General features: G+C 41.3%; 1 protein-coding gene across 1 annotated transcript in view; it reads right to left on the minus strand.

Moving 5' to 3' along the window:
* Positions 1-26,190, minus strand: part of EPHX2 (epoxide hydrolase 2) — a 95,692-nt gene that overhangs the window by 39,711 nt on the left and 29,791 nt on the right. Inside the window, exons 4-9 of the mRNA XM_075860824.1 lie at positions 20,337-20,527; positions 17,146-17,268; positions 16,951-17,025; positions 3,463-3,558; positions 3,011-3,089; positions 682-716 (exon numbers count right to left, since the gene is read on the minus strand). Coding sequence (XP_075716939.1) covers positions 682-716; positions 3,011-3,089; positions 3,463-3,558; positions 16,951-17,025; positions 17,146-17,268; positions 20,337-20,527 — 599 coding nt within the window. The remainder of the gene's footprint in view (positions 1-681; positions 717-3,010; positions 3,090-3,462; positions 3,559-16,950; positions 17,026-17,145; positions 17,269-20,336; positions 20,528-26,190) is intronic.

Here is a 26,190-nt window from a genome sequence, read left to right on the forward strand (position 1 = left end):
CTTAAAAATGTTATATACATTGTGTACTGCAGCTTCTATATATCCGCTATACATAGAAGCTGCATAGCGCCGATGTAAGCCGAATCCGTCAGTCTGCGGGACCGACGGCTAGGCGGATATCGGCTCCTGTGTACCTCTAAACACACAGGATAACCCGAATACTGATCACATCTAAGTTCACTTACATGGGACTGGCATTGGGGTTATCCTGTATGTTAGAGATACACAGGAACCGATGTCAGCCGAGCTGTCGGTCCAGACTGACGGATTCGGCTTACATCGGCGCTATGCAGCTTCTATGTAGAGTGCATACATAGAAGCTGCAGCACAAAAAGTAAATGCAATTAAAAAAATAACAAATTTCACATACAATAAAGAAAAAAAGTCTACAAAAGGGTTACAAAGCTTTTAATGGATGATGGGAGTGACTGCATTTTTTTCAATACTTCTTTCTGAGAGGTCCTTCGAGGACTATAAAGAATGTATAGTGGCTTGTGCTCTATTGGTTTCCTCTTCCATTAGTGATTCCCTGAGATGCCAGGCAGTAAATTAGGGCTATAATATAACGTTACACAGCCCTCCCAGCTGGATGACTTGTCAGCTCCTTTTATTGGCGATCATTATGTTGAGTGGTCACATGGCATCTAGTATAGGACTATTGATCTCTGTATCTTGTCATACCTGGCATAGTTCTTTTTGGGAATATTCTTCTTTCTCTAGAATAAAATATATCACATTAGAGCAGTCACGGTAGTATCTAAATCCTCCATCAGTAACACACCGTGATAAATCTTATTGATTTTACTACATTCCCGATACCATGTTTTGTGTTGCCCGTTTTCTGTTTTTCAACGTGAAGATAGCTGATTCTTTATGCAATCTTTTGCTTTCTGTTGTCAGGGTGGGAGGTAACTAAAACAAGTCTGTGTATGATGGAGAGGCAGTCTCTTCTATAGCAGATAGAGCTCCCTATGACCACTTCAGTGAATGTAGATATAAGAACCCAATGAGAAGTTACCCAAACAAGTCTGTGTACGATGGAGAGGCACTCTTCTATAGCAGATAGAGCTCACTATGACCACTTCAGTGACTGTAGATATAAGAACCCAATGAGAAGTTACCCAGACAAGTCTGTGTACGATGGAGAGGCAGTCTCTTCTATAGCAGATAGAGCTCCCTATGACCACTTCAGTGAATGTAGATATAAGCACCCAATGAGAAGTTACCCAGACAAGTCTGTGTACGATGGAGAGGCAGTCTCTTCTATAGCAGATAGAGCTCCCTATGACCACTTCAGTGAATGTAGATATAAGCACCCAATGAGAAGTTACCCAGACAAGTCCTGCGTACGATGGAGAGGCAGTCTCTTCTATAGCAGATAGAGCTCCCTATGACCACTTCAGTGAATGTAGATATAAGAACCCAATGAGAAGTTACCCAAACAATTCTGTGTACGATGGAGAGGCAGTCTCTTCTATAGCAGATAGAGCTCCCTATGACCACTTCAGTGAATGTAGATATAAGCACCCAATGAGAAGTTACCCAGACAAGTCTGTGTACGATGGAGAGGCAGTCTCTTCTATAGCAGATAGAGCTCACTATGACCACTTCAGTGAATGTAGATATAAGAACCCAATGAGAAGTTACCCAGACAAGTCCTGTGTACGATGGAGGGGCAGTCTCTTCTATAGCAGATAGAGCTCCCTATGACCACTTCAGTGACTGTAGATATAAGCACCCAATGAGAAGTTACCCAGACAAGTCCTGCGTACGATGGAGAGGCAGTCTCTTCTATAGCAGATAGAGCTCCCTATGACCAATTCAGTGACTGTAGATATAAGCACCCAATGAGAAGTTACCCAGACAAGTCTGTGTATGATGGAGAGGCAGTCTCTTCTATAGCAGATAGAGCTCACTATGACCACTTCAGTGACTGTAGATATAAGCACCCAATGAGAAGTTACCCAGACAAGTCCTGCGTACGATGGAGAGGCAGTCTCTTCTATAGCAGATAGAGCTCCCTATGACCACTTCAGTGAATGTAGATATAAGAACCCAATGAGAAGTTACCCAAACAAGTCTGTGTACGATGGAGAGGCAGTCTCTTCTATAGCAGATAGAGCTCCCTATGACCACTTCAGTGAATGTAGATATAAGCACCCAATGAGAAGTTACCCAGACAAGTCTGTGTACGATGGAGAGGCAGTCTCTTCTATAGCAGATAGAGCTCACTATGACCACTTCAGTGAATGTAGATATAAGAACCCAATGAGAAGTTACCCAGATAAGTCCTGTGGTTGATCAGGATCGTGAAATAACAGTGTAATTTCCATATTTTCATTGTATGTGTTTAGAAAGGGGGTTTTACACTGGGCAATTATCGGGCAGACGAGCGCTCATTGCCGATAATTGTCCTGTGTGAACGGGGCAGAGATCAGCAGATGAACGAGCAAGAGCACGGAGTAACAAGCGCTCGTCCCCATACTAGGTCCTTGTGACAGGAGCAAACGAGTGCCGATCAACGAGCTGTCTCGATCGTGATCGCTGCACCGGCCGGTTTAATAGGGCCTTTATATAGGAAGCTGAGATTCAAGAACTTGTTGTTTGGGTCTTTACATTATAAATCTATTTTATTTATCCCTGTTACGAGGCACAGAGACACTCGTATGGAGCGTCTCGTCGTTCTTACTCTAAGGGGCCACTGGGCCGGGGACCTCCCTGTATGACATCAATATTCAATAAAAGGGTATATGGACAGGGGTTGTCAACATTTTAAGTGAATATCGGATTTTAAAATGATCCAACGACAACCAAATGTGTATGAGAAGAGCTGACTGTCCCCCAATGTCCTCTATCAGATAAACAAGACTCAGATTTTAACCTTTGAGACCCTTTATTTTTTGTGAGATAAGCGTTTTTTTGGCAGCCACTTATCCTCTCATTAAAAGATACACTCATGTTGTTTTAGGAGATACAAAAATAAAAATGTCATCTTGGATTACACACTTACCCTGTGGAGCTGATGAATCCCCATAACCCTTCATGTCCAGGGCTATAACTCTGTAACCCGCAGCAGCCAAAGACGGCAACTACAATAAAAGCAAAAATAAATGAGAACTTTTTAAGAGCAATATTTCCCAGAAAGATTCCCACAATTCATTAAAAAAAAACAAAACACCAGGATGATGGTGTTGCGCACATGACTTGGCGCTGGATGACGTCATCGCTTCAGGGGTAGGCATATTATAATGGGTTTTTTTTGTGAGCCTCTGGGGTTAGAAATCCCCTTTTATGGTATTCGGAAAATCATACAACACACAAAACGGTTTGGAGCAAATGGGCAGATTTTGTTTCAGGATCTGGCAGAAAGTCTTGTGGACTGTAAATATTGTAGTGTCACTTTAAGACCGGATCTACATACTGAAAGTTTATACAAGAAGTGTAGGGCCACGTGTTGCTTACCTGGTACCTCCAGGAATACCAGCTCTCTGGAAAGCCGTGACACAGGCAGATAACAGGCCCATTACCCAGCTCGACATAATGCAGCTTCACGCCAGGCTGGAAGGAAGGAAAATATAATGGCCAAATAGTTACATCTGATATTTCACTGACTTAATTCAGTAAAAAATAGTGTAGTACCGTGTTAGCCGGAAACAATATGCAATGTTAAATACTTTGGTGTCAAAAAAGACAAAAGTATTGTAGCTATGAAACCTTTATTGGCTAACCATAAAAATATATATGAAGCTTTCAGAGCACACAGGATCCTTCTTCAGGCAAGTTTACAAATTGGAACCAGCCTGAAGAAGGAGCCTGTGCGGCCTGAAAGCCGCATATAGAACTTTTATGGTTAGCCAATAAAGGTATCATACCTATTATACTTTTGTCTTTTTTGACACAAAAGTATATAACATTGCATACTGACTTAATTCAAATCACAACCCATAAACATTGTCACAACTCAGTGATACATTGTATCCAAAATGTAAACAATCTTATATACAATACTGTAAGTAGTAAAAGGGGTCGTACTAACTGGGATTTTTTTTTTTTTTTTAGAGAAAGGGGGGCCTATAATCTAATGTACTGATCTTAGAGCGCCCCACTGCTGGAAACTCAATCCCATATCAGCTGTCTGAAGGGAAGAGCTGCAAAGATTCTGCAAAGTGGTCACTGAAATCTATTGTATGCAGCAGAGTACGGACTACCAAGCCGTGCCGACCTCACACATCTAACAAGGAAACAATCTGACGGAAAACGTCACAAATAAAAACAATTGGCAAATTTGTCATTTCTGTTTTTTGTGTTTTAGAATCCATTAGTGATGTGGTATGAGATGGATGGATGGATGGATAGATGGATAGATGGATGGATGGATGGATTGGATAGATTAGATAGATTAGATAGATTAGATAGATAGATAGAGATAGATAGATATGAGATAGATAGATAGATAGATAGATAGATAGATAGATAGATAGCGTAGGCCCGGACTGGTGGGCCAATCAGAGGACCGCCAACTAGAAGTGGATTTAGCGCGGGGGGGGGGGGCAATCGCCCCTTCCCCTGAAAAACAGGGCTGATTTTTTTTTTTGATAGCCATTAATTAAAAGGTTTGGTTTTATTTTATTCAGGGGTCTATTCTGGGGTCTGCATTTATTTAGGGGTCTGGGGTCTGAATAAGCTTTGCGGTGTGGTCTGCAGTATGAATGTTTAATAAGTGATAAATAATATTAGCGTTCACTGGTTTGTTATCTTATACCTAATCCTGTAAGGGGTTCGGGCGGACTGAGCGGTCTCTCGTTATGCATGGCTTGGCTTTAGTTTACAGATATTGGGGAAGGGCGACATTGTATGTGGGCTGGCGGGGTTTGTGTGCCAGGCCGGCTTTTTAACCCAGTCCGGCCCTGAATATTAGAGCGATAGAATTGCGTGGCTGTAGAACATTCGCACCTCGATACATTAAAGATGAAATATATATATATATATGGTTTCCCACACAGCTCCGGAGAGTGATATAATGGGATGTACGGGGGACGGCGGCTTCACTGACTCCTGACCTCACATTGAAGTATCTCCAGTCCAGAGCTGCGGATCAATGCGCTGCCCACTGATCAGAGGATAATGGTCTCCTGTCCTGTATATTACTGATCACAGGGACTGTCATCCCCAATATACAGAACTCAGAGGGTAAAACACACCACCAACATGATCAAGGATGAGCGGCGGTGTCCGCAGCGACACCGGGTCACCCACAAGTCACGTACAATCCCAGCATAACCGCCACTCATGGGCGGTCTAAATGCTTCCGCACCAGAATCAAAGAATTCCGACCAGATTTGCAATTTGTTGCAGGACTTTTCTCACCAAAGAGACACATGAAAGTCGCGTATAAGTAACAGGAATTGCTTGATCATCGGATGCCTATTTAACCCCTTCCCTCCGCAGCCATTTTTCGGATTTTCACTTTCGTTTTTGTCCTCCCCACATTCCAAAAGCCGTAACTTTTTTATTTTTCCCTCAATATTGCCGTACGAGGGCTTGATTTTTGCGGGACGAGTTGTAGATTTTTACAGCACAACTTATTGTACCATATAACGTAGTGCGCAACTGGGGTGGAACCGGAAAAAAACAGCGATTCCTCAATATTTTGGTGGTTTTCTTTTTACAGGGTTCACAGTGCGGTAAAAACGGCCTGTTAACGTTATTCTGCGGGCCAATACGATTACAGCGATACCAAATTTATATTGTTTTTTTTATGTTTTACTACTTTTACAAGGAAAAAAAACGGATGTGAAAAATAAAATTTGAGATTTGTCGCCACATTCTGAGAGCCATAACTATTTTATTTTTCCGTCAATTTAGCAGTATGAGGGCTTATTTTCTTGCGGGGCGAGCTGTAGTTTCTATTGATACCAATTTGGGGTACATACAACTTTTTGATCACTTTTTATTACATTTTTTGTGGGAGACAAAGTGACCAAAAAACAGCGATTCTGGAGGTTTTAATTTTTTACGGCGTTCACCGTGCAGAAAAAAAACTTTTATTTTACTGTTTTTTACTTGTCCCCCTAGGGGTACTTGAACCAGCGATCGCTAGATCGCTTCCTCGATAAACTGCAATACTAATGTATTGCAGTATATCGTGATACTGATTCTCCTATGAAGCCCTGTGGCTGCCATGCCAACCAACGGCACCCGTCGGAAAGGGGTTAAAGGACTTTAAAGGGATCGTCCACTACCGGACAACTAATGACCTATCCACCGGATGCACAGTGGACACCGCCGGTTGCCGACGGAACCCATTGACTTTAATAGGTCCCAGTCGGTTTTCCAATGAGGGTGTCCATGATTTTACCGGACACAATAGCGCAGCATGCGGCGCTCTGGTCTCTGGTAAACTCCGGTAATCCCTGCCTAACGGAGCCTCCAACGCAGAAGTGAACGAAGCCTAAAAGATCTAAAAACAACGAAGCAGCAAACTTTGAGAAAACCAAAACTTGTGTCAGTCTCAAAACTTTTGGCCCGGACAGTAGAGGTGCACTACTAGGCACAACCACAACATGAAAATGAAGAAAGGTAGAAGAAAATCCTCAGCACATCCACAATAGAAAAATATAAAAAGAGCTTTATTTCAACATAATGTTAAAAGTCCATAAGACACAGGTGGGATGCGTTACCGCTAACGCGTTTCGAACAGTGTTCTTACTTCTAGCAATGCTATGGGTAAGAACACTCTAGAAAAATAAAAAAAAACATTTTATGAGTGTTCTTACCCATAGCATTGCTATAAGTAAGAACACTCTGTTCGAAACGCGTTAGCGGTAACGCATCCCACCTGTGTCTTATGGACTTTTAACATTATGTTGAAAGAAAGCTCTTTCTATATTTTTCTAATGTGGATGTGCTGAGGATTTTCTTCCACATTTCTTCATTTTCATTGGATCCTTGCCTGCCTGCAAGCCCTATTCTCCGACTGCACTCCATGTGAGAAACAACAGATCCCAGGACAGTCCATTGGGTGAGAACACCTGCGTCTTCTTTTGCTGCTTTTTCTTTTTTGTTCACAACCACAACATGGTGGGAGTCGGACCCCCAAAGATCAGATATTAATGGCCTATGCTAAAGATATAGTATAGAACAGTCCCGGGAAAACCCCTTAAGGGCATATTTACACACAGCAGGATTTGAAAAAAAGCCCCATCGAGGTTTCCAAACCGAAAATCCTTAACAATTTAAAGTAAATGTGGATAAGATGCAAAGTGTGAAGTCCGCAAAGAGAGAATGTTTTCTGACGCGTTTGGAATAGCAAATTTTACAATCCCTTCTATTAGAGCCAAGTTGTGCCGTGTATTTCCACCACTTCGGCAAGCAATTTTTGTATCACAGTCTCACTTTCTATTCATGTGTACAGTACGTGGCCAGCAACACAGATCTTAACCCCACAAAGCCCGGTCCGGTCTATTCCAGCCATGTCCATACAACCAATGGGTTACAAAAGTTTGGCCACATAACAGATGTCCTTGTCATGTCACTAGATGAAAACCTTATCAACCTCTCTCAGCTAATGCAGACTCCAAACCTGATCTCGCTACACAAGGATCTGCCCGAATCACAACTGGTGACAGGCATTTATCTCTACCTGATGCCAGAGAACAGCGACGCGCAGTGCAAGATGTTCTACTGAGGAGGCGCCTCTTATCTCCTCTGTACAGATCACCGCAGTAACAACTCCAAACTAATAATAACACCAAGCGCATTGTTATAGGTGAGAAGGGCACAGCGAAAGATTACAGAGTTTTACATCTTGGCAAGAAAATACATGAACTAAGGCTCAGATGACATCTCACTGTCTGATGGGAAAAAACATTAACAAATATAGATTTTATTTTACGGTAAACATGAAACACTCAGTGAGATGCAAAATTCTCCTCTACTTCTTTTCCACTGAGGTACTATTATAGTAGTTATAGTCTTGTATATAGGGGGTAGTATTATAGTAGTTATATTCTTGTATATAGGAGGCAGTATTATAGTAGTTATAGTCTTGTATATAGGAGCAGTATTATAGTAGTTATATTCTTGTATATAGGGGGCAGTATTATAGTAGTTATATTCTTGTATATAGGGGTAGTATTATAGTAGTTATATTCTTGTATATAGGGGCAGTATTATAGTAGTTATATTCTTGTATATAGGGGCAATATTCTAGTAGTTATATTCTTGTATATAGGAGCAGTATTATAATAGTTATATTCTTGTATATAGGGGCAGTATTATAGTAGTTATATTCTTGTATATAGGAGCAGTATTATAGTAGTTATATTCTTGTATATAGGAGCAGCATTATAGTAGTTATATTCTTGTATATAGGAGGCAGTATTATAGTAGATATATTCTTGTATATAGGGGCAGTATTATAGTAGTTATATTCTTGTATATAGGGGGCAGTATTATAGTCAGGGGCGTAACTAGGAAAGACTGGGCCCCATAGCAAACTTTTGACTGGGGCCCCCCCTCCCCTGGGTGTCACACAACCCCCCCCCCCTTGTAGATAGTGCCTTTTTTACAGCCCCCCCTGTAGATAACGCCATACAGCCCCCCCCTCTGTAGATAGCGCCATACATCCCCCTGTAGAGAACGCCATACAGCCCCCCTGTAGAGAACGCCATACAGCCCCCCCCTGTAGGGAACGCCATACAGCCCCCCGTAGGGAACGCCATACAGCCCCCCTGTAGGGAACGCCATACAGCGTTCCCCCCTCCCCCTGTAGGGAACGCCATACAGCGTCCCCCCTCCCAAAAAAATGCGACCTACAGTGTGTCCTACAAAATACATGTATCCCCTCTCCACAGGACAGGGGATACATGTGTGATCTCTGGCAGCGATAGGGAGAACGGGGGACTGAAAGTCCCCTGAACTTCTCCATGACAAACCTCTGACTATCCCCTATACATGTCTTTTGCTCTATTTTGCGCCTTCAGGACCAGACACCGTTTAGCCATTTTTAGCACGTGTTAGTTTAATGGCTATAACTTTTTTATTTGTTGGGCTAACGACGTGATTTTTGCGACGTTTTTTCCGTAGACAATGCAGGTTTAATTTTTTATCGTTTTTATACACACCTTTTTTGCTATTTTAGAATTTTTATTCATAAAGTTTGAAAATAATAGTAAAAAAGTAAGCTTTTTTTACATTTCAGCTATTTTTTTTTTTGGTAATAACATAGTTTTACCCTAAAATATACCTTTTATTTGTGATCGTCATTGTCTACCGTAAATCTTTATATATTACATGTCTATATTAGGGTAATTGGGTCAGCGCTAGCGTTACGACAATGATTGGCGGGGGGGGGAACGTTTTTTTTTTTGGGTGGGTATTTTATGTGTATTTATTATTTACATTTTTTTTGCACTTTACTTTATTCTTTTTTTATTACTATGGTCTGTCCCCCAAAGGTCAAAGAAGACCTTTGGGGAACTTTATATATTTTTTTTCTTTATTTTACACCATGTTTTTCCACTGTAACTGGGGTTGCACAGCAGCCCCAGTTACAGGGGAAATCAGCCCTCTCATAGTGACGATTGTCACTAATAAGGCTGTGCTGGGTCTAGTAAGACCCAGCAGCAGTCTGTCACTAACGGCACCCGGCGATCATGTGACCAGTCACATGATCACCGGGAGGAATAGAGACAGCGCCGCTGCTGCTGTCTCTATTCCTGTACACAGCGCGCATTCAGCGCTGTGTACAAGTGATCAGAGAAGACAGAAGCAGCGAAAGCTGCTTCTATCCTCTCCTCAGGGTCCCCGGCAGTCACTGACAGCCGGAGACCCGACATTCAGCTGCCCGATCGCGCGGGCAGCAAGTTAAAACCCGAGCCGTAGAAAGTCTATGGCTCGGGTTTTAAGGACCCTGACCGCTGGCCGTAAAAATACAGCCAGCGGTCGGGAACCAGTTAATGGCAGAGCGGGGAGATACCTCCCTGCTCTGCCGTAGTGTTCAGTGGCGTCCCGCTGTAGCAGCCATAGCGGCTGCTAGCGGAGCCTCCGGCCATGGTGGGGGCCCGTGCCGGCGGGCGACACGGGCCCCCTCATGCCGCGGGCCCCGTAGCAGCCGCTACTGCTGCTACGGCGGTAGTTACGCCACTGATTATAGTAGTTATATTCTTGTATATAGGGGGCAGTATTATAGTAGTCATATTCTTATATATAGAGGGCAGTATTATAGTAGTTATATTCTGGTATATAGGGGCAGCATTATAGTAGTTATATTCTTGTATATAGGGGGCAGTATTATAGTAGTTATATTCTTGTATATAGGGGCAGTATTATAGTAGTTATATTCTTGTATATAGGGGGCAGTATTATAGTAGTTATAGTCTTGTATATAGGGGCAGTATTATAGTAGTTATATTCTTGTATATAGGGGGCAGTATTATGGTAGTTATATTCTTGTATATAGGGGGCAGTATTATAGTAGTTATATTCTTGTATATAGGGGCAGTATTATAGTAGTCATATTCTTATATATAGAGGGCAGTATTATAGTAGTTATATTCTGGTATATAGGGGCAGCATTATAGTAGTTATATTCTTGTATATAGGGGGCAGTATTATAGTAGTTATATTCTTGTATATAGGGGCAGTATTATAGTAGTTATATTCTTGTATATAGGGGGCAGTATTATAGTAGTTATAGTCTTGTATATAGGGGCAGTATTATAGTAGTTATATTCTTGTATATAGGGGGCAGTATTATGGTAGTTATATTCTTGTATATAGGGGGCAGTATTATAGTAGTTATATTCTTGTATATAGGGGCAGTATTATAGTAGTTATATTCTTATATATAGGAGCAGTATTATAGTAGTTATATTCTTGTATATAGGAGCAGTATTATAGTAGTTATATTCTTGTATATAGGGGCAGTATTATAGTACTTATATTCTTGTATATAGAGGCAGTATTATAGCAGTTATATTCTTGTATATAGGGGCCTTATTATAGTACTTATATTCTTGTATATAGAGGCAGTATTATAGCAGTTATATTCTTGTATATAGGGGCAGTATTATAGTACTTATATTCTTGTATATAGGGGGCAGTATTATAGCAGTTATATTCTTGTATATAGGGGCCTTATTATAGTAGTTATAGTCTTGTATATAGGAGCAGTATTATAGTAGTTATATTCTTGTATATAGGGGGCAGTATTATAGTAGTTATAGTCTTGTATATAGGGGCAGTATTATAGTAGTTATATTCTTGTATATAGGGGGCAGTATTATGGTAGTTATATTCTTGTATATAGGGGGCAGTATTATAGTAGTTATATTCTTGTATATAGGGGCAGTATTATAGTAGTTATATTCTTGTATATAGGAGCAGTATTATAGTAGTTATAGTCTTGTATATAGGGGCAGTATTATAGTAGTTATATTCTTATATATAGGAGCAGTATTATAGTAGTTATATTCTTGTATATAGGAGCAGTATTATAGTAGTTATATTCTTGTATATAGGGGCAGTATTATAGTACTTATATTCTTGTATATAGAGGCAGTATTATAGTAGTTATATTCTTGTATACAGGGGCAGTATTATAGTAGTTATATTCTTGTATATAGGGGGCAGTATTATAGTAGTTATATTCTTGTATATAGGAGCAGTATTATAGTAGTTATATTCTTGTATATAGGGGGCAGTATTATAGTAGTTATTCTTGTATATAGGGGCAGTATTATAGTACTTATATTCTTGTATATAGAGGCAGTATTATAGTAGTTATATTCTTGTATATAGGGGCAGTATTATAGTAGTTATATTCTTGCATATAGGAGCAGTATTATAGTAGTTATATTCTTGTATATAGGAGGCGTATTATAGTAGTTATATTCTTGTATATAGGAGGCAGTATTATAGTAGTTATGTTCTTGTATATAGGGGCAGTATTATAGTAGTTATATTCTTGTATATAGGAGGCAGTATTATAGTAGTTATATTCTTGTATATAGGAGGCAGTATTATAGTAGTTATATTCTTGTATATAGGAGCAGTATTATAGTAGTTATATTCTTGTATATAGAGAGCAGTATTATAGTAGTTATATTCTTGTATATAGGAGCAGTATTATAGTAGTTATATTCTTGTATATAGGGGCAGTATTATAGTAGTTATATTCTTGTATATAGGAGCAGTATTATAGTAGTTATAGTCTTGTATATAGGAGAAGTATTATAGTAGTTATATTCTTGTATATAGGGGGCAGTATTATAGTAGTTATAGTCTTGTATATAGGGGCAGTATTATAGTAGTTATATTCTTGTATATAGGAGCAGTATTATAGTAGTTATAGTCTTGTATATAGGGGCAGTATTATAGTAGTTATATTCTTATATATAGGAGCAGTATTATAGTAGTTATATTCTTGTATATAGGAGCAGTATTATAGTAGTTATATTCTTGTATATAGGGGCAGTATTATAGTACTTATATTCTTGTATATAGAGGCAGTATTATAGTAGTTATATTCTTGTATATAGGGGCAGTATTATAGTAGTTATATTCTTGTATATAGGGGGCAGTATTATAGTAGTTATATTCTTGTATATAGGAGCAGTATTATAGTAGTTATATTCTTGTATATAGGGGGCAGTATTATAGTAGTTATTCTTGTATATAGGGGCAGTATTATAGTACTTATATTCTTGTATATAGAGGCAGTATTATAGTAGTTATATTCTTGTATATAGGGGCAGTATTATAGTAGTTATATTCTTGCATATAGGAGCAGTATTATAGTAGTTATATTCTTGTATATAGGGGGCAGTATTATAGTAGTTATATTCTTGTATATAGGAGTAGTATTATAGTAGTTATATTCTTGTATATAGGGGCAGTATTATAGTAGTTATATTCTTGTATATAGGAGTAGTATTATAGTAGTTATATTCTTGTATATAGGAGCAGTATTATAGTAGTTATATTCTTGTATATAGGGGCATTATTATAGTAGTTATATTCTTGTATATAGGAGCAGTATTATAGTAGTTATATTCTTGTATATAGGAGGCAGTATTATAGTAGTTATATTCTTGTATATAGGGACAGTATTATAGTAGTTATATTCTTGTATATAGGAGGCAGTATTATAGTAGTTATATTCTTGTATATAGGAGCAGTATTATAGTAGTTATATTCCTGTATATAGGGAGCAGTATTATAGTAGTTATATTCTTGTATATAGGGGGCAGTATTATAGTAGTTATATTCTTGTATATAGGGGGCAGTATTATAGCAGTTATATTCTTGTATATAGGGGGCAGTATTATAGTAGTTATATTCTTGTATATAGAGGCAGTATTATAGTAGTTATATTCTTGTATATAGGGGCAGTATTATAGTAGTTATATTCTTGTATATAGGGGACAGTATTATAGTAGTTATATTCTTGTATATAGGGGCAGTATTATAGTAGTTATATTTATGTATATAGGAGGCAGTATTATAGTAGTTATATTCTTGTTTATAGGGGGCAGTATTATAGTAGTTATATTCTTGTATACAGGGGCAGTATTATAGTAGTTATATTCTTGTATATAGGAGCAGTATTATAGTAGTTATATTCTTGTTTATAGGGGGCGGTATTATTTATACTTTTGGCAATCACATAATGATCATGGAGTCTAACTGCTGGGATGCCTACGAGTGGGTCAGACTTATTCACATGGGTTTGTCTGCACAGCTCCTGGTCATGAGAAGAGTCCTAAGGTGCTATTGCCCATTATTCTGGGTATTGTTGGGTGTTCCAGAGTTTAGACCCTCATCGATAAGTAAATAGTGGCATAGCGTAGTGATATGACATGTCCTACTGGGGTTGGAAAATCTATGTAAAAGATGTATGCTCATTTGCAAAATGTTATAGATATATTTATTGAAAGATAAATAAGGGAATCTATGAAATGTTCTAATAAACTGGCCGACAAAATGAAGTGTGCGCTGTATGAAAATGCAGCGGGTCAGAATACAGAATGGGTCATGTAATACCTATAGACTCATCCGGGCTACCTGCTGATTCTACCAAGCTTAGGTGGCTGTGATCAGCTAACAGTGCGATCACCACGATTGGTGGCCATTTAGTGGGTGGATCTGCACTAATCAATTTTAAAGGGTCTTTGTATTGGCGGACTCCCTCCCTCCCCCGTATCATCATCAAGAACTAAATCATGACAGTAACCTTTCCATTAATTCATAAAATGAGCTGTGACATAATTACACACGTATGGCCTATAATGAGAAACGCAGCCTGTCAATGAGACGATCACAGGAGCTGCCACTGAGACTCTGCTCCGCTCATCTGACAGCGGTAATAATATCCCATCATTGCGGTGTTAATAGAATATCCATAAAACAGATCGTTCTTCATTATAACTTGCTCAGCCAGTTATGGCGCAGGACAAGAGGCTGCGAGACGGCTCTCTCCATCATAGAGAATAATGGAAAGACTTACAAAATTGCATTATGTGTAGGTGAAGGACATGATCTGGTAGAGAGAGAGAAGAAACTGTGAATAAGCCGGCTGCATGGGTATGGTATGGAGATGGCAGCTGTACAGAGGATGGTATATTTATGGTATGGGGATGGTATCTGTATAGATTTGTTTAGGCCCCATGCACACGACCGTAAAAAATCTCTAATTGCGGACAGTAACACGGTCCACAATTACGGACCCATTCACTTCTATTGGCCGTGGACACCTTTCCGTATCGCTATGGATAGGTGTCCGTGCCGTAGTATGGTGTCGGGAAATATGGAGCATGTCTTACTTTTCGTATTTTACAGGCCGTGCTCTCATACATTGTATGGGAGAACGGCCCGAAATTGCGGGCTATGGCTCGCGGCCGACGGCGGCCGGTCTTGCCTGCGATCGCGGGCCGTGATCACGGGCACGGCCGTGTGCATGAGGCCTTACAGTTTGGAATAGAGATGGCATATGTATATAGTTTGGTAAGGACATGATATCTGTATATTGTATGGCATGAATTTGGTATCTGGGGGTGGTATGGATTTGATATATGGATATGGTGTGGATTTTGGAGATGATATCTGTATATGGTGTGAAGATGGCATGTGTATATTGTACGACATGTATCAGAGATCTGTTAATGTCATTGATATGGATACAGTATATGTAAATGGTATGGATTTTGGAGATGATATCTGTATATGGTATGAAGATAGCGTGTGTATATTGTATGGCACGTATCTGGGATCTGTTAATGTTATTGATATAGCATATGTTTATGGTATGGAGAGGATATCTGTGTATGGTATGAGAATGACATGTGTATATGACTACTGTAACTCATTACTACTTAGTCTTCCCATCACTAAACTCTCCCCTTTCCAATCTATCCTCAATGCAGCAGCCAGGCTCATCTTTAAGACCAACCGCTACACCAACGCCTCTACCCTGTGCCAGTCACTGCACCAACGCCTCTAATCTGTGCCAGTCACTGCACTGGTTGCCCATCCCCTTCCGAATAAAATTCAAACTTATTACTCTCACCCACAAAGCTCTCCACAGTGCTGCACCTCCTTACATCTCCTCACTCATCTCTGTCTACCACCCTACTAGGGCTCTACGTTCTGCCAACGACCTTAGATTAAAATACTCCATAATCCGAACCTCCCACTCCCGTCTCCAGGATTTCTCTCGTGCTGCACCCGTCCTCTGGAATATGCTACCCCAGACAATCCGATTAATTCCCAATATCCACAGTTTTAAACGTGCCCTGAAAACACATCTATTTAGACAGGCCGATAACATTCCCTAATCTGACTCCTTTCCATGGCCCTCCATTTAGATTAGTCATCAGAATAAGATTCCCTCACACTCCTTCTCTTCATGTCCGTCATACACGGATAGTGGCTGGTGACCGGCTCATGCAGCTTTATGATACCACCGCATGTGTATAAAAATGGCCGGACCATTGTACAGAACAAACACTGTTACACTTTGTGTCTCCTTTACTTCCGCATAGATTGTAAGCTCTTGTGATCAGGGTCCTCACTCCTCCTCTCCTCATAGATTGTAAGCTCTTACGAGCAGGGTCCTCCTCTCCTCATAGATTGTAAGCTCTTACGAGCAGGGTCCTCCTCTCCTCATAGATTGTAAGCTCTTGCGAGCAGGGTCCTCCTCTCCTCATAGATTGTAAGCTCTTGCGAGCAGGGTCCTCACTCCCCAGGTTTGAATTGTAAATGAACTTTGTCACTGTGTAATGTCTGATATTGTTTGTTTCATGTTCCCTCTAAATTGTAAAGTGCTGCATAATATGTTGGCGCTATATAAATAAAGATTATTATTATTATTATATTGTACAGAATGTATCGGAGAACTGTTAACGGTATTGATATGATATATGTTTATAGTATGGAGAAGACATCTGTGTATGGTATGGTATAAAGATGCCATGTATATTGTATGGCATTTATCTGAGATCTGTTAATAGTATAGATATGGTATGGGGATTATATCTGTATGTGGTATGGTATAGATATGGTATGTATATGTATAACCTGTATATGAAATGGTATAGAGATGATATATTTAGAACATGGCATGGAGACTTAGCTGGTGAGAGTCCGGTAGGGAGATTGCATCGGTCTATGATATGGAAATGGTATCTGTGCTTGCTTGGTTACATAGTTACATAGTACATAGTAACATTGGTATGATTCTGGTATCTATATATGTTTGGTAAGGAGATATATGATATGGTATTTGCACAGTGCAGTATCAATACAATGTTATCAGACTTTACTGCCTGTATGCTTAAAAAATAACCTGCAGAGGATACAAAATAATGGATTGGTTCCCACTTGAGTCCATGCTGCAGAGCCCCGTATACAGGGTGACTTGGGTCTTGTGCCATTTTATACCAATCATACCTTTATTGTAACGTATCCGTGAGGGACGGCGTCCGGGTCTGCAGCAGGCGGCAGGACATCCTCATTATCTAGGAACTGTTACAACACAAAAAGGAAATTCATAGAACGTATTTAGGTTTGTTCGGAATGAAGCTGGACATTTTCTGGACGGCGGATTATCAGACTGGATTGTTGTACATTATTTCTATCCGTTACCTGGATGCCAGACAGATCTTGCAGCTCCTTCAAAGCTTTTTCAGGGTCTTTGACCAGAACTGTAGATATTCCCATGTCACGAGCCGGTTTGAGGTTGGCACCAAGGTCATCCAGAAAAATGGTCTGTAATAGGAAATATACAGTTAAGTGCTCACTGTAATAAAATAAAATCCAGTAAAATAAATGAAAGGCTCTGGAGTGGTTTTCAATCTGTGATCAGAACAATTTACTACTTAAAAAAAGAAATGCATTGTTTGATTTTTGTGTGTGTTTTTCTTCAGGACGAACTTCAGTATTTGAAAATAAATTCTGGGAATGTTGCAGTTTTCACAGTGGCCACTAGAGGACATACACTAGGCTGACACTTCCTGATCTAGATCTCGCTTTTCAGCTGTGCTGTGCAGACTGAGATGGTCATCCCATTACTACTAGAAAAAATGACTGAATGACAGGTCACTTGTGCTGCAGGAGATTAGATAGGTAGAACTGTAGCAGAGAGGAGTGGATACATAGCCTGCTGTTTAATTATGTGGCAGAAGAAGATTGGCGTATGCAGTTCCAGATACCATTCCATGGTCGTATGGGAGGAGCAGCGGAGAAAAACATCATCTCCTTTAGTCCAATTAGAATATTTTCATTACAGCTGCTTTGACAGAGACACATCCTGCTGCATATAGCGACAATGCATAAGGATGCCTCTTATATGACGACCTCTACGTCTCTACCAAAGTCTTTAATAGGCTGCAAAAGAGGCATCTGTGGCTGATGCAGGCTGTAACTGGGGCAGCTGTGGCTGATGCAGGCTGTAAGAGGGGCATCTGTGGCTGTAACTGGAGCACCTGTGTCTGGCGCAGGCTGTAACGGGGGCACCTGTGGCTGGCGCAGGCTGTAACGGGGGCTCCTGTGGCTGGCGCAGGCTGAAACGGGGGCACCTGTGGCTGGCGCAGGCAGAAACGGGGGCACCTGTGGCTGGCACAGGCTGAAACGGGGGCACCTGTGGCTGGCACAGGCTGAAACGGGGGCACCTGTGGCTGGCACAGGCTGAAACGGGGGCACCTGTGGCTGGCACAGGCTGAAGCGGGGGCACCTGTGGCTGGCACAGGCTGAAGCGGGGGCACCTGTGGCTGGGGGTGTTGACGGTTGGTTGAAAACTTGGCTGCACTTTAAGTAAAGGAGATAGTGTGCTAGGAACATTTTCTAGTCAGGGGCAGAAAATTACTGCCACATTGCATAAATGAAAGCTGTGCACCCAACCAACCAGAATATATACTCATGATTAGCCCATATGCTCTTCCCAAGAGAGAGTTCAGGGAAGACCGGACATAGGCAAACATATGTAGGCACCAACAGTTGGTGAGACATCTGCCCTACATCAGAACACTAAGAATTGCCAGAGCCTCTCTATTCATTTTTTTTTCTAAAAGAAATAGAAGGATTGTGTTATCACAGAGATCTAGCAACATGGTAGAAAATCTCTATTGGTAATGGTGATATGGAGTGCTTACAATTATGACTTTTTATCAGCCTTCTCCTGTACATTATACAGTGACTCCACCAGCAGCATAGGGAGTACAGCTCTGTAGTATAATACAGGATGTAACTCAGGATCAGAACAGGATAAGTAATGTAATGTATGTACACAGTGACTCCAGCAGCAGAATAGTGAGTGCAGCTCTGGAGTATAATACATGATGTAACTCAGGATCAGTACAGGATAAGTAATGTAATGTATGTACACAGTGACTCCACCAGCAGAATAGTGAGTGCAGCTCTGGAGTATAATACAGGATGTAACTCAGGATCAGTACAGGATAAGTAATGTAATGTATGTACACAGTGACTCCACCAGCAGAATAGTGAGTGCAGCTCTGGAGTATAATACAGGCTGTAACTCAGGATAAGTAATGTAATGTATGTACACAGTGACCACCAGCAGAATAGTGAGTGCAGCTCTGGAGTATAATACAGGATGTATGTAAAGGATCTGCCAGGCACAACTTCTGTGTATACGCCCATAGGTAATCAGTCTGCACCTGAGTCTATGTCTCTGAGACTGACTCCATCTTCCACCACTCAGGAAGGCAGGCTTAGGAGTGGGAGAGCCTATCGCAGCCTGGCCAGACGGAGCTAGCTCCCGCCCTCTGTCTATTTATATCCTGCCTTTCCTGTTCCTCCTTTGCTTGTGATTCTTCTCGTTTGGTTTCCTGGCCCAGCTACAGCTCCTTACTATTTGATCCTGCTTCATACTGACCCTGGCTTACTGACTACTCTCCTGCTCTGCGTTTGGTAACTAGTACACTCCTGGTTTGACTCGGCTCGTTCACCACTCTTGTTGCTCACGGTGTTGCCGTGGGCAACTGCCCCATTTCCCTTAGCTTTGTGTACCCTTGTCTGTTTGTCTCGTGCACTTACTGAGCGTAGGGACCGCCCAGTTGCACCCCGTCGCCTAGGGCGGGTCGTTGCAAGTAGGCAGGGACAGAGTGGCGGGTAGATTAGGGCTCACTTGTCCGTTTCCCTACCCCCATCATTACAATGTAACTCAGGATCAGTACAGGATAAGTAATGTATGTACACAGTGACTCCACCAGCAGAATAGTGAGTGCAGCTCTGGAGTATAATACAGGATGTAACTCAGGATCAGTACAGGATAAGTAATGTAATATATGTACACAGTGACTCCACCAGCAGAATAGTGAGTGCAGCTCTGGAGTGTAATACAGGATGTAACTCAGGATCATTACAGGATAAGTAATGTAATGTATGTACACAGTGACTCCTCCAGCAGAATAGTGAGTGCAGCTCTGGAGTGTAATACAGGATGTAACTCAGGATCATTACAGGATAAGTAATATAATGTGTGTACACAGTGACTCCACCAGCAGAATAGTGAGTGCAGCTCTGGAGTATAATGCAAGATGTAACTCCGGATCAGTACAGGATAAGTAATATAATGTGTGTACACAGTGACTCCACCAGCAGAATAGTGAGTGCAGCTCTGGAGTATAATACAGGATAAGTAATGTAATGTATGTACACAGTGACTCAACTTTTTACATAGATTAATTCTATACATAAACAAAGAAAAATGGTTTCTATATGTGGACATGGCTATTTAAAGACTAAGTCAGAAGCAGACATAACTTCCCACTTTAGCGATGATTGAGAAACTACTGTGTAAGATAATAACTCACCTCTTGAGGCTTGGCTTTCAACATCTTCAGGGCATACTCATATATCCGGGTCTCTGGTTTCCTCATTCCGACGCGGCAAGATTCGATAACCAGGTCAAAGTGATGGTTTAAGAAAGCGAATATCTCGGCGGTGCGGTGTCTGTTGGGGCTGTCATCCACCCAGTTGTTGGTGAGCACGCAGGTTTTAAAACCTGTAAGAGAAAAATCACGTTTGTATTAAAAATCTAGTCAACCATTTAAGAGACAAACCAGAAATGTGCTCAGAGCAGTTGTCGCTTCCCTTCCCCCACTCCTTTTGGGAACTCATACAAATTGCATTACTTAGCAGCGGGCGACAGTGAGAACTGGAGAAAGCTCCACCTGGGGATAATGACTATGAAATCTTTGCTCTATGCAGAGGCATTGTCACAGTCCCTATTCAGAGCGGGACTGAGAGGTAGGCGAGGGTTAAAATCTTGAGTGGTTTGCTTGCTGTCACTCTCAATCATCCAATTTAGCCTCATATATAACACCCCAGGTGCTAGACCTCTTTGCCAGAGATTAACTTCCTGTGGCTCATTTGTTCTTTGGCTGCTGTGAGATCTGTTTGTTGTTACCTTGCTGTCTGACCCCCGGCTCCCCTGACCATTCTCTTGTATTCCGATTTTGTGCCTCATTTAATTTATTGTGTTTTCTACCTCGGACTGCCTGACTTACCTTGTGTTTCACTGCATTTTACTACGTTACCCCTCTGTTATTACCTCTGCTTGTCGGACTACTCTACCTGTCCGCTCCACCTGTCCGCTCCACCTACCAGCAGCTGCCAGGAGTAAGTTTCCTTTTCACCTGCAGGACAACTCAGGGTCTTTTAGCAGGTTACAGAAAGTGGGATTGCACTTATCAGGGCGGCAGTTCCGATGCAGGCAGGGCCCCGGTCTACAGGGACGTCGCCGGGTGAGTTCGCCGCCACTTGCCTAGTCTGACCGCTTGCGCCAAGTCTGGTTGTGGGTGCGCTTTTTGCTGGACTGGTATTCTGTTAGATTCGTTACAGGGACATTCAGAATAACAAGAAAAACAAAAACCTTATTTTGCAAAACCTAGTGGATTAAAAAGTATTAGCAGCACCAGTGATGTTAATACGAATTGTGTCTGTATGAAAAGCGAAGACATATAGACCCCGCAATATGGGCAATGATCTTGGACAGACAAATAACTTTCCTATGGGATCTGGTCTTCTAGTATATGTATAAATTAACTGTGACATGAAGGGATTGCAGTCGAACAAGTGCTGTAGGTTAGTTAGTGACCTTGTCAATGGATCATATGAATCAGATACATTGACGATGCAATACCTGGACATTAACCCTTTCATGACAAGGCGTGTTTTGGGCCTTCATGCCAAGAGCAAAATTTCACCTATTGTAAAGCTGAATTCTAAAAAGGTGAATATGTTTTGTATTTTTTCTTTCCTTCTTAGTCTATTCCAAAATGTTTTGCTTCTTTTTTTGACGGGACACTTGACTTTCTAATCATTTGAAATTGGAGCGGATACATTTTGTAGGTCATTTTTAGGAATAAAATGGTCAGAAACATTAACAAAAATACAGAATTCCTGTTAAGGATCTAACAGGCACAGCTTCTGTGTCTACGCCCATAGGTAATCAGTCTGCACCTGCTTCTATGTCTGTGAGACTGACTCCATCTTCCACCACTCAGGATGGCAGGCTTAGGAGTGGGAGAGCCTATCACAGCCTGGCCAGACGGAGCTAGCTCCCGCCCTCTGTCTATTTATACCTGCCTTTCCTGTTCCTCCTTGCTTGTGATTCTTCTCGTTTGGTTTCCTGGCCCTGCTGCAGCTTCTTGAACTATTTGACCCTGCTTCATACTGACCCTGGCTTACGGACTACTCTCCTGCTCTGCGTTTGGTACCTCGTACACTCCTGGTTTGACTCGGCCCGTTCACCACTCTTGTTGCTCTCGGTGTTGCCGTGGGCAACTGCCCCTTTTCCCTTGCTTCTGTGTACCCTTGTCTGTCGTGCACTTATTGAGCGTAGGGACCGTCGCCCAGTTGTACCCCGTCGCCTAGGGCGGGTCGTTGCAAGTAGGCAGGGACTGAGTGGCGGGTAGATTAGGGCTCACTTGTCTGTTTCCCTACCCCCATCATTACAATTCCCTGATTTTTTTTTAATGCAATGTTTTATGGTAGCTTGTTCAATGAATGGTATTTACCTAAAAAAATGGATCCTCTAATTCTCCCATGCAGGACGATGTTTTATATGTGCACTGTGAAATGAAAGACTCTTTTAGCTTTACATATATCCCCAGCCTTGGCTTTAGACGCAGCCTCTGAACATGGAGAATAATCATCCAGATACAGAAATTTTTCACTACAGGCGCAGGAGTAGATAGTGCAGGGTAGAGCAGATTAAAATAGTTGGCTGGGGGTAATGATTATATGTTTGGGATAGCATACATTCTGCCTGACAGGAAAGCATTAATAACGGAGCACCTGACTGTCAAGCAAAACGCGTTTGTGTCACGCAGAATGTATAAAATTGTCGCATGTGGGATCAGAGAATTGTGCATTTTTGTTAAAAAGGGGATTTCTTATGTTTTTCACTTTTATACTGTATATATATATTTCTAATTTTCCTAATGTATTTTTACATTTTTCTGTATTTGTTAATTTGCATTTTTAATATATTTTAAAAATGTTTTTACTTTTGGTGCACAGGTTAGAAGGGAACACATGATCTTTGTATTCCCTGCTTTTTCCATATACACATGAATGAAAACAGTAATCTAATGGTAACAGCCCATTAGATCACAATTAGCAGTGCTCTAAATAGCCAGATATGCATAGAAGACACAAATTGCGTCTTCTCTCCATGCTTACAAGTCCCCCTCTGTACAGGGAATTCCTGTAAGCACATTATTGACGTCTGTACTCACTATTCTGCTGGTGGAGTCACTGTGTACATACATTACATTACTTATCCTGTACTGATCCTGAGTTACATCCTGTATTATACTCCAGAGCTGCACTCACTATTCTGCTGGTGGAGTCACTGTGTACATACATTACTGATCCTGAGTTACATCCTGTATTATACTCCAGAGCTGCACTCACTATTCTGCTGGTGGAGTCACTGTGTACATACATTACATTACTTATCCTGCACTGATCCTGAGTTACATCCTGTATTATACTCCAGAGCTGCACTCACTATTCTGCTGGTGGAGTCACTGTGTACATACATTACTTATCCTGTACTGATCTTGAGTTATATCCTGTATTATACTCCAGAGCTGCACTCACTATTCTGCTGGTGGATTCACTGTGTACATACATTACATTACTTATACTGCACTGATCCTGAGTTACATCCTGTATTATACTCCAGAGCTGCACTCACTATTCTGCTGGTGGAGTCACTGTGTACATACATTACATTACTTATCCTGTACTGATCCTGAGTTACATCCTGTATTATACTCCAGAGCTGCACTCACTATTCTGCTGGTGGAGTCACTGTGTACATACATTACATTACTTATCCTGCACTGATCCTGAGTTATATCCTGTATTACTCCAGAGCTGCACTCACTATTCTGCTGGTGGAGTCACTGTGTACATACATTACATTACTTATCCTGTACTGATCCTGAGTTACATCCTGTATTATACTCCAGAGCTGCATTTACAATTCTGCTGGTGGAGTCACTGTGTACATACATTACATTACTTAACCTGCACTGATCCTGAGTTACATCCTGTATTATACTCCAGAGCTGCACTCACTATTCTGCTGGTGGAGTCACTGTGTACATACATTCATTACTTATCATGCACTGATCCTGAGTTACATCCTGTATTATACTCCAGAGCTGCACTCACTATTCTGCTGGTGGAGTCACTGTGTACATACATTACATTATTTATCCTGTACTGATCCTGAGTTACATCCTGTATTATACTCCAGAGCTGCACTCACTATTCTGCTGGTGGAGTCACTGTGTACATACATTACATTATTTATCCTGTACTGATCCTGAGCTACATCCTGTATTATACTCCAGAGCTGCATTTACAACTCTGCGGGCTATCATTGGAAACAGTCAACAAGCTTGTGGACAGATATGACTAACTGCTTTGCCTATCTTCTACAATGCCATGAGTTAGCCTGATTAGACTTCAGGGAATGCAGGGAGATTTCTATTTTGAAGACCGTGGGTTTAAATGTTTGCCTTTTCACTCTTGTGTATGCATGAGAATAGGCAGTGTCACATGCTATGTTTAGATTGCTATATCTAAAGTCATCAGGCGACATTGGCCTATGTTAGGAAACTGCTTGACACATGTTCCTGAACTTACTAATTACCCTCTATTCTCTTATCGCAGATCTAAAAGTCTGAGAGATAAATTGATGAAGGTGGATTTGGGTTCTCTCAAACCAGACAGACAGACATACCTGACAAAACCGAAACTAGGCTGTTTTCCATGTTTGAGGTGTATTAACTGTAACCTCATGGTAAAAGGCTCTACTCTTATACATCCTATTACCCAAAAAAATCTTTCATATCCGTCATTTTCTCGTGTATGTTTTACAATGCCCTTGTCGATTATTCTATGTTGGTGAAACCACACTTGACCTAAAAACTAGGTTAAACCAACATAGATATACCATCAGAAAAAAACGGCAGGACCTACCGGTTTCCAAACATTTTTCAGATATGGGTCACAGTGAACATCAGTTAAGATTTTGGATCCTAGATCATATTCCCCCTCTCAGACGTGGTGGAAATAGGACCAAGTTGCTTAAAACAAGAGAGTTGCAATGGATAGGTAGGCTTAATACCCTTAAGCCTAATGGTCTCAATGTAGACTTTTCACTTAGTGGATTGGTGTAGTTGCGACCTTCCTCTCCCCTCTCCATCCCCCCCCTCCTTCCGTAGATTTCCATCTACGTTGGCTTTTTGACATGATCATCGGTATAAATACATGTTTTATTACTTGAGATTTTAATTTGTACTTTGTTTTCTTCTAGATAATTCTCATACCATGTTTGAGATCATTTTTTTTAAATACACAATAAATATTTTTGTAAAAACTTGGAAATTGTGCTGTTCATAGTTCTTGGGCATCATGGGATTCCGCTTCTATGTATTTTTATGTTATTTATTCCCGAGGTGCCTGAATAAGGTGTTTGGAAGTTCGGTGTATGCAGGGGACTATTATTGTTCTGCAGTCATGACACACACTTAGGCTATGTTCACACAGAGTATTTTGCAGGCAGAATTTCTGCCTCAAAATTCAGTTTGGAAGTTTGAGGCAGATTTTGCTCTCCCTGCACACCGATTTTCGCTGCGTTTTTCGCCCACGGCCATTGGGCGCTGCGGGCATAAAACACAGCGAAATACGCTTTCTCTGCCTCCCATTGAAGTCAATGGGAGGTCAGAGGCGGAAACGCCCGAAGATAGGGCATGTCGCTTCTCTCTCCTGCGGGCCAGTTTTACTGCTCGCGGGAGAAAACCACCCCCGCCTCCCATTGATATCGACGGGAGGCATTTTCGGGCCGTTTTTGACGAGCTTTTTGGCGCGGTTTCCGCGTCAAAAAACTCTGTGTGAACTTAGCCTTAGGGGGGATTCACACGAGCGTGTATTCGGTCCGTGCGGGCCGTGTGGTTTTCACGCGGCACGCATGGACCAATACAAGTCTATGGGGCAGTACAGACAGTCCGTGCTTTTTGCGCAGCGTTTGTCTGCTGCGCAAAAAGCGCGACAGGTTCAATAACTCTGCGTATTTCGCGCATCACGCACCCATTGAAGTCAATGGGTGCGTGAAAATCACGCGCACCACACGGAAGCACTTCC

The sequence above is a fragment of the Rhinoderma darwinii genome, chromosome 4, assembly GCF_050947455.1.
Source record: "Rhinoderma darwinii isolate aRhiDar2 chromosome 4, aRhiDar2.hap1, whole genome shotgun sequence".
NCBI classification, from domain to species: Eukaryota; Metazoa; Chordata; class Amphibia; order Anura; family Rhinodermatidae; genus Rhinoderma; species Rhinoderma darwinii.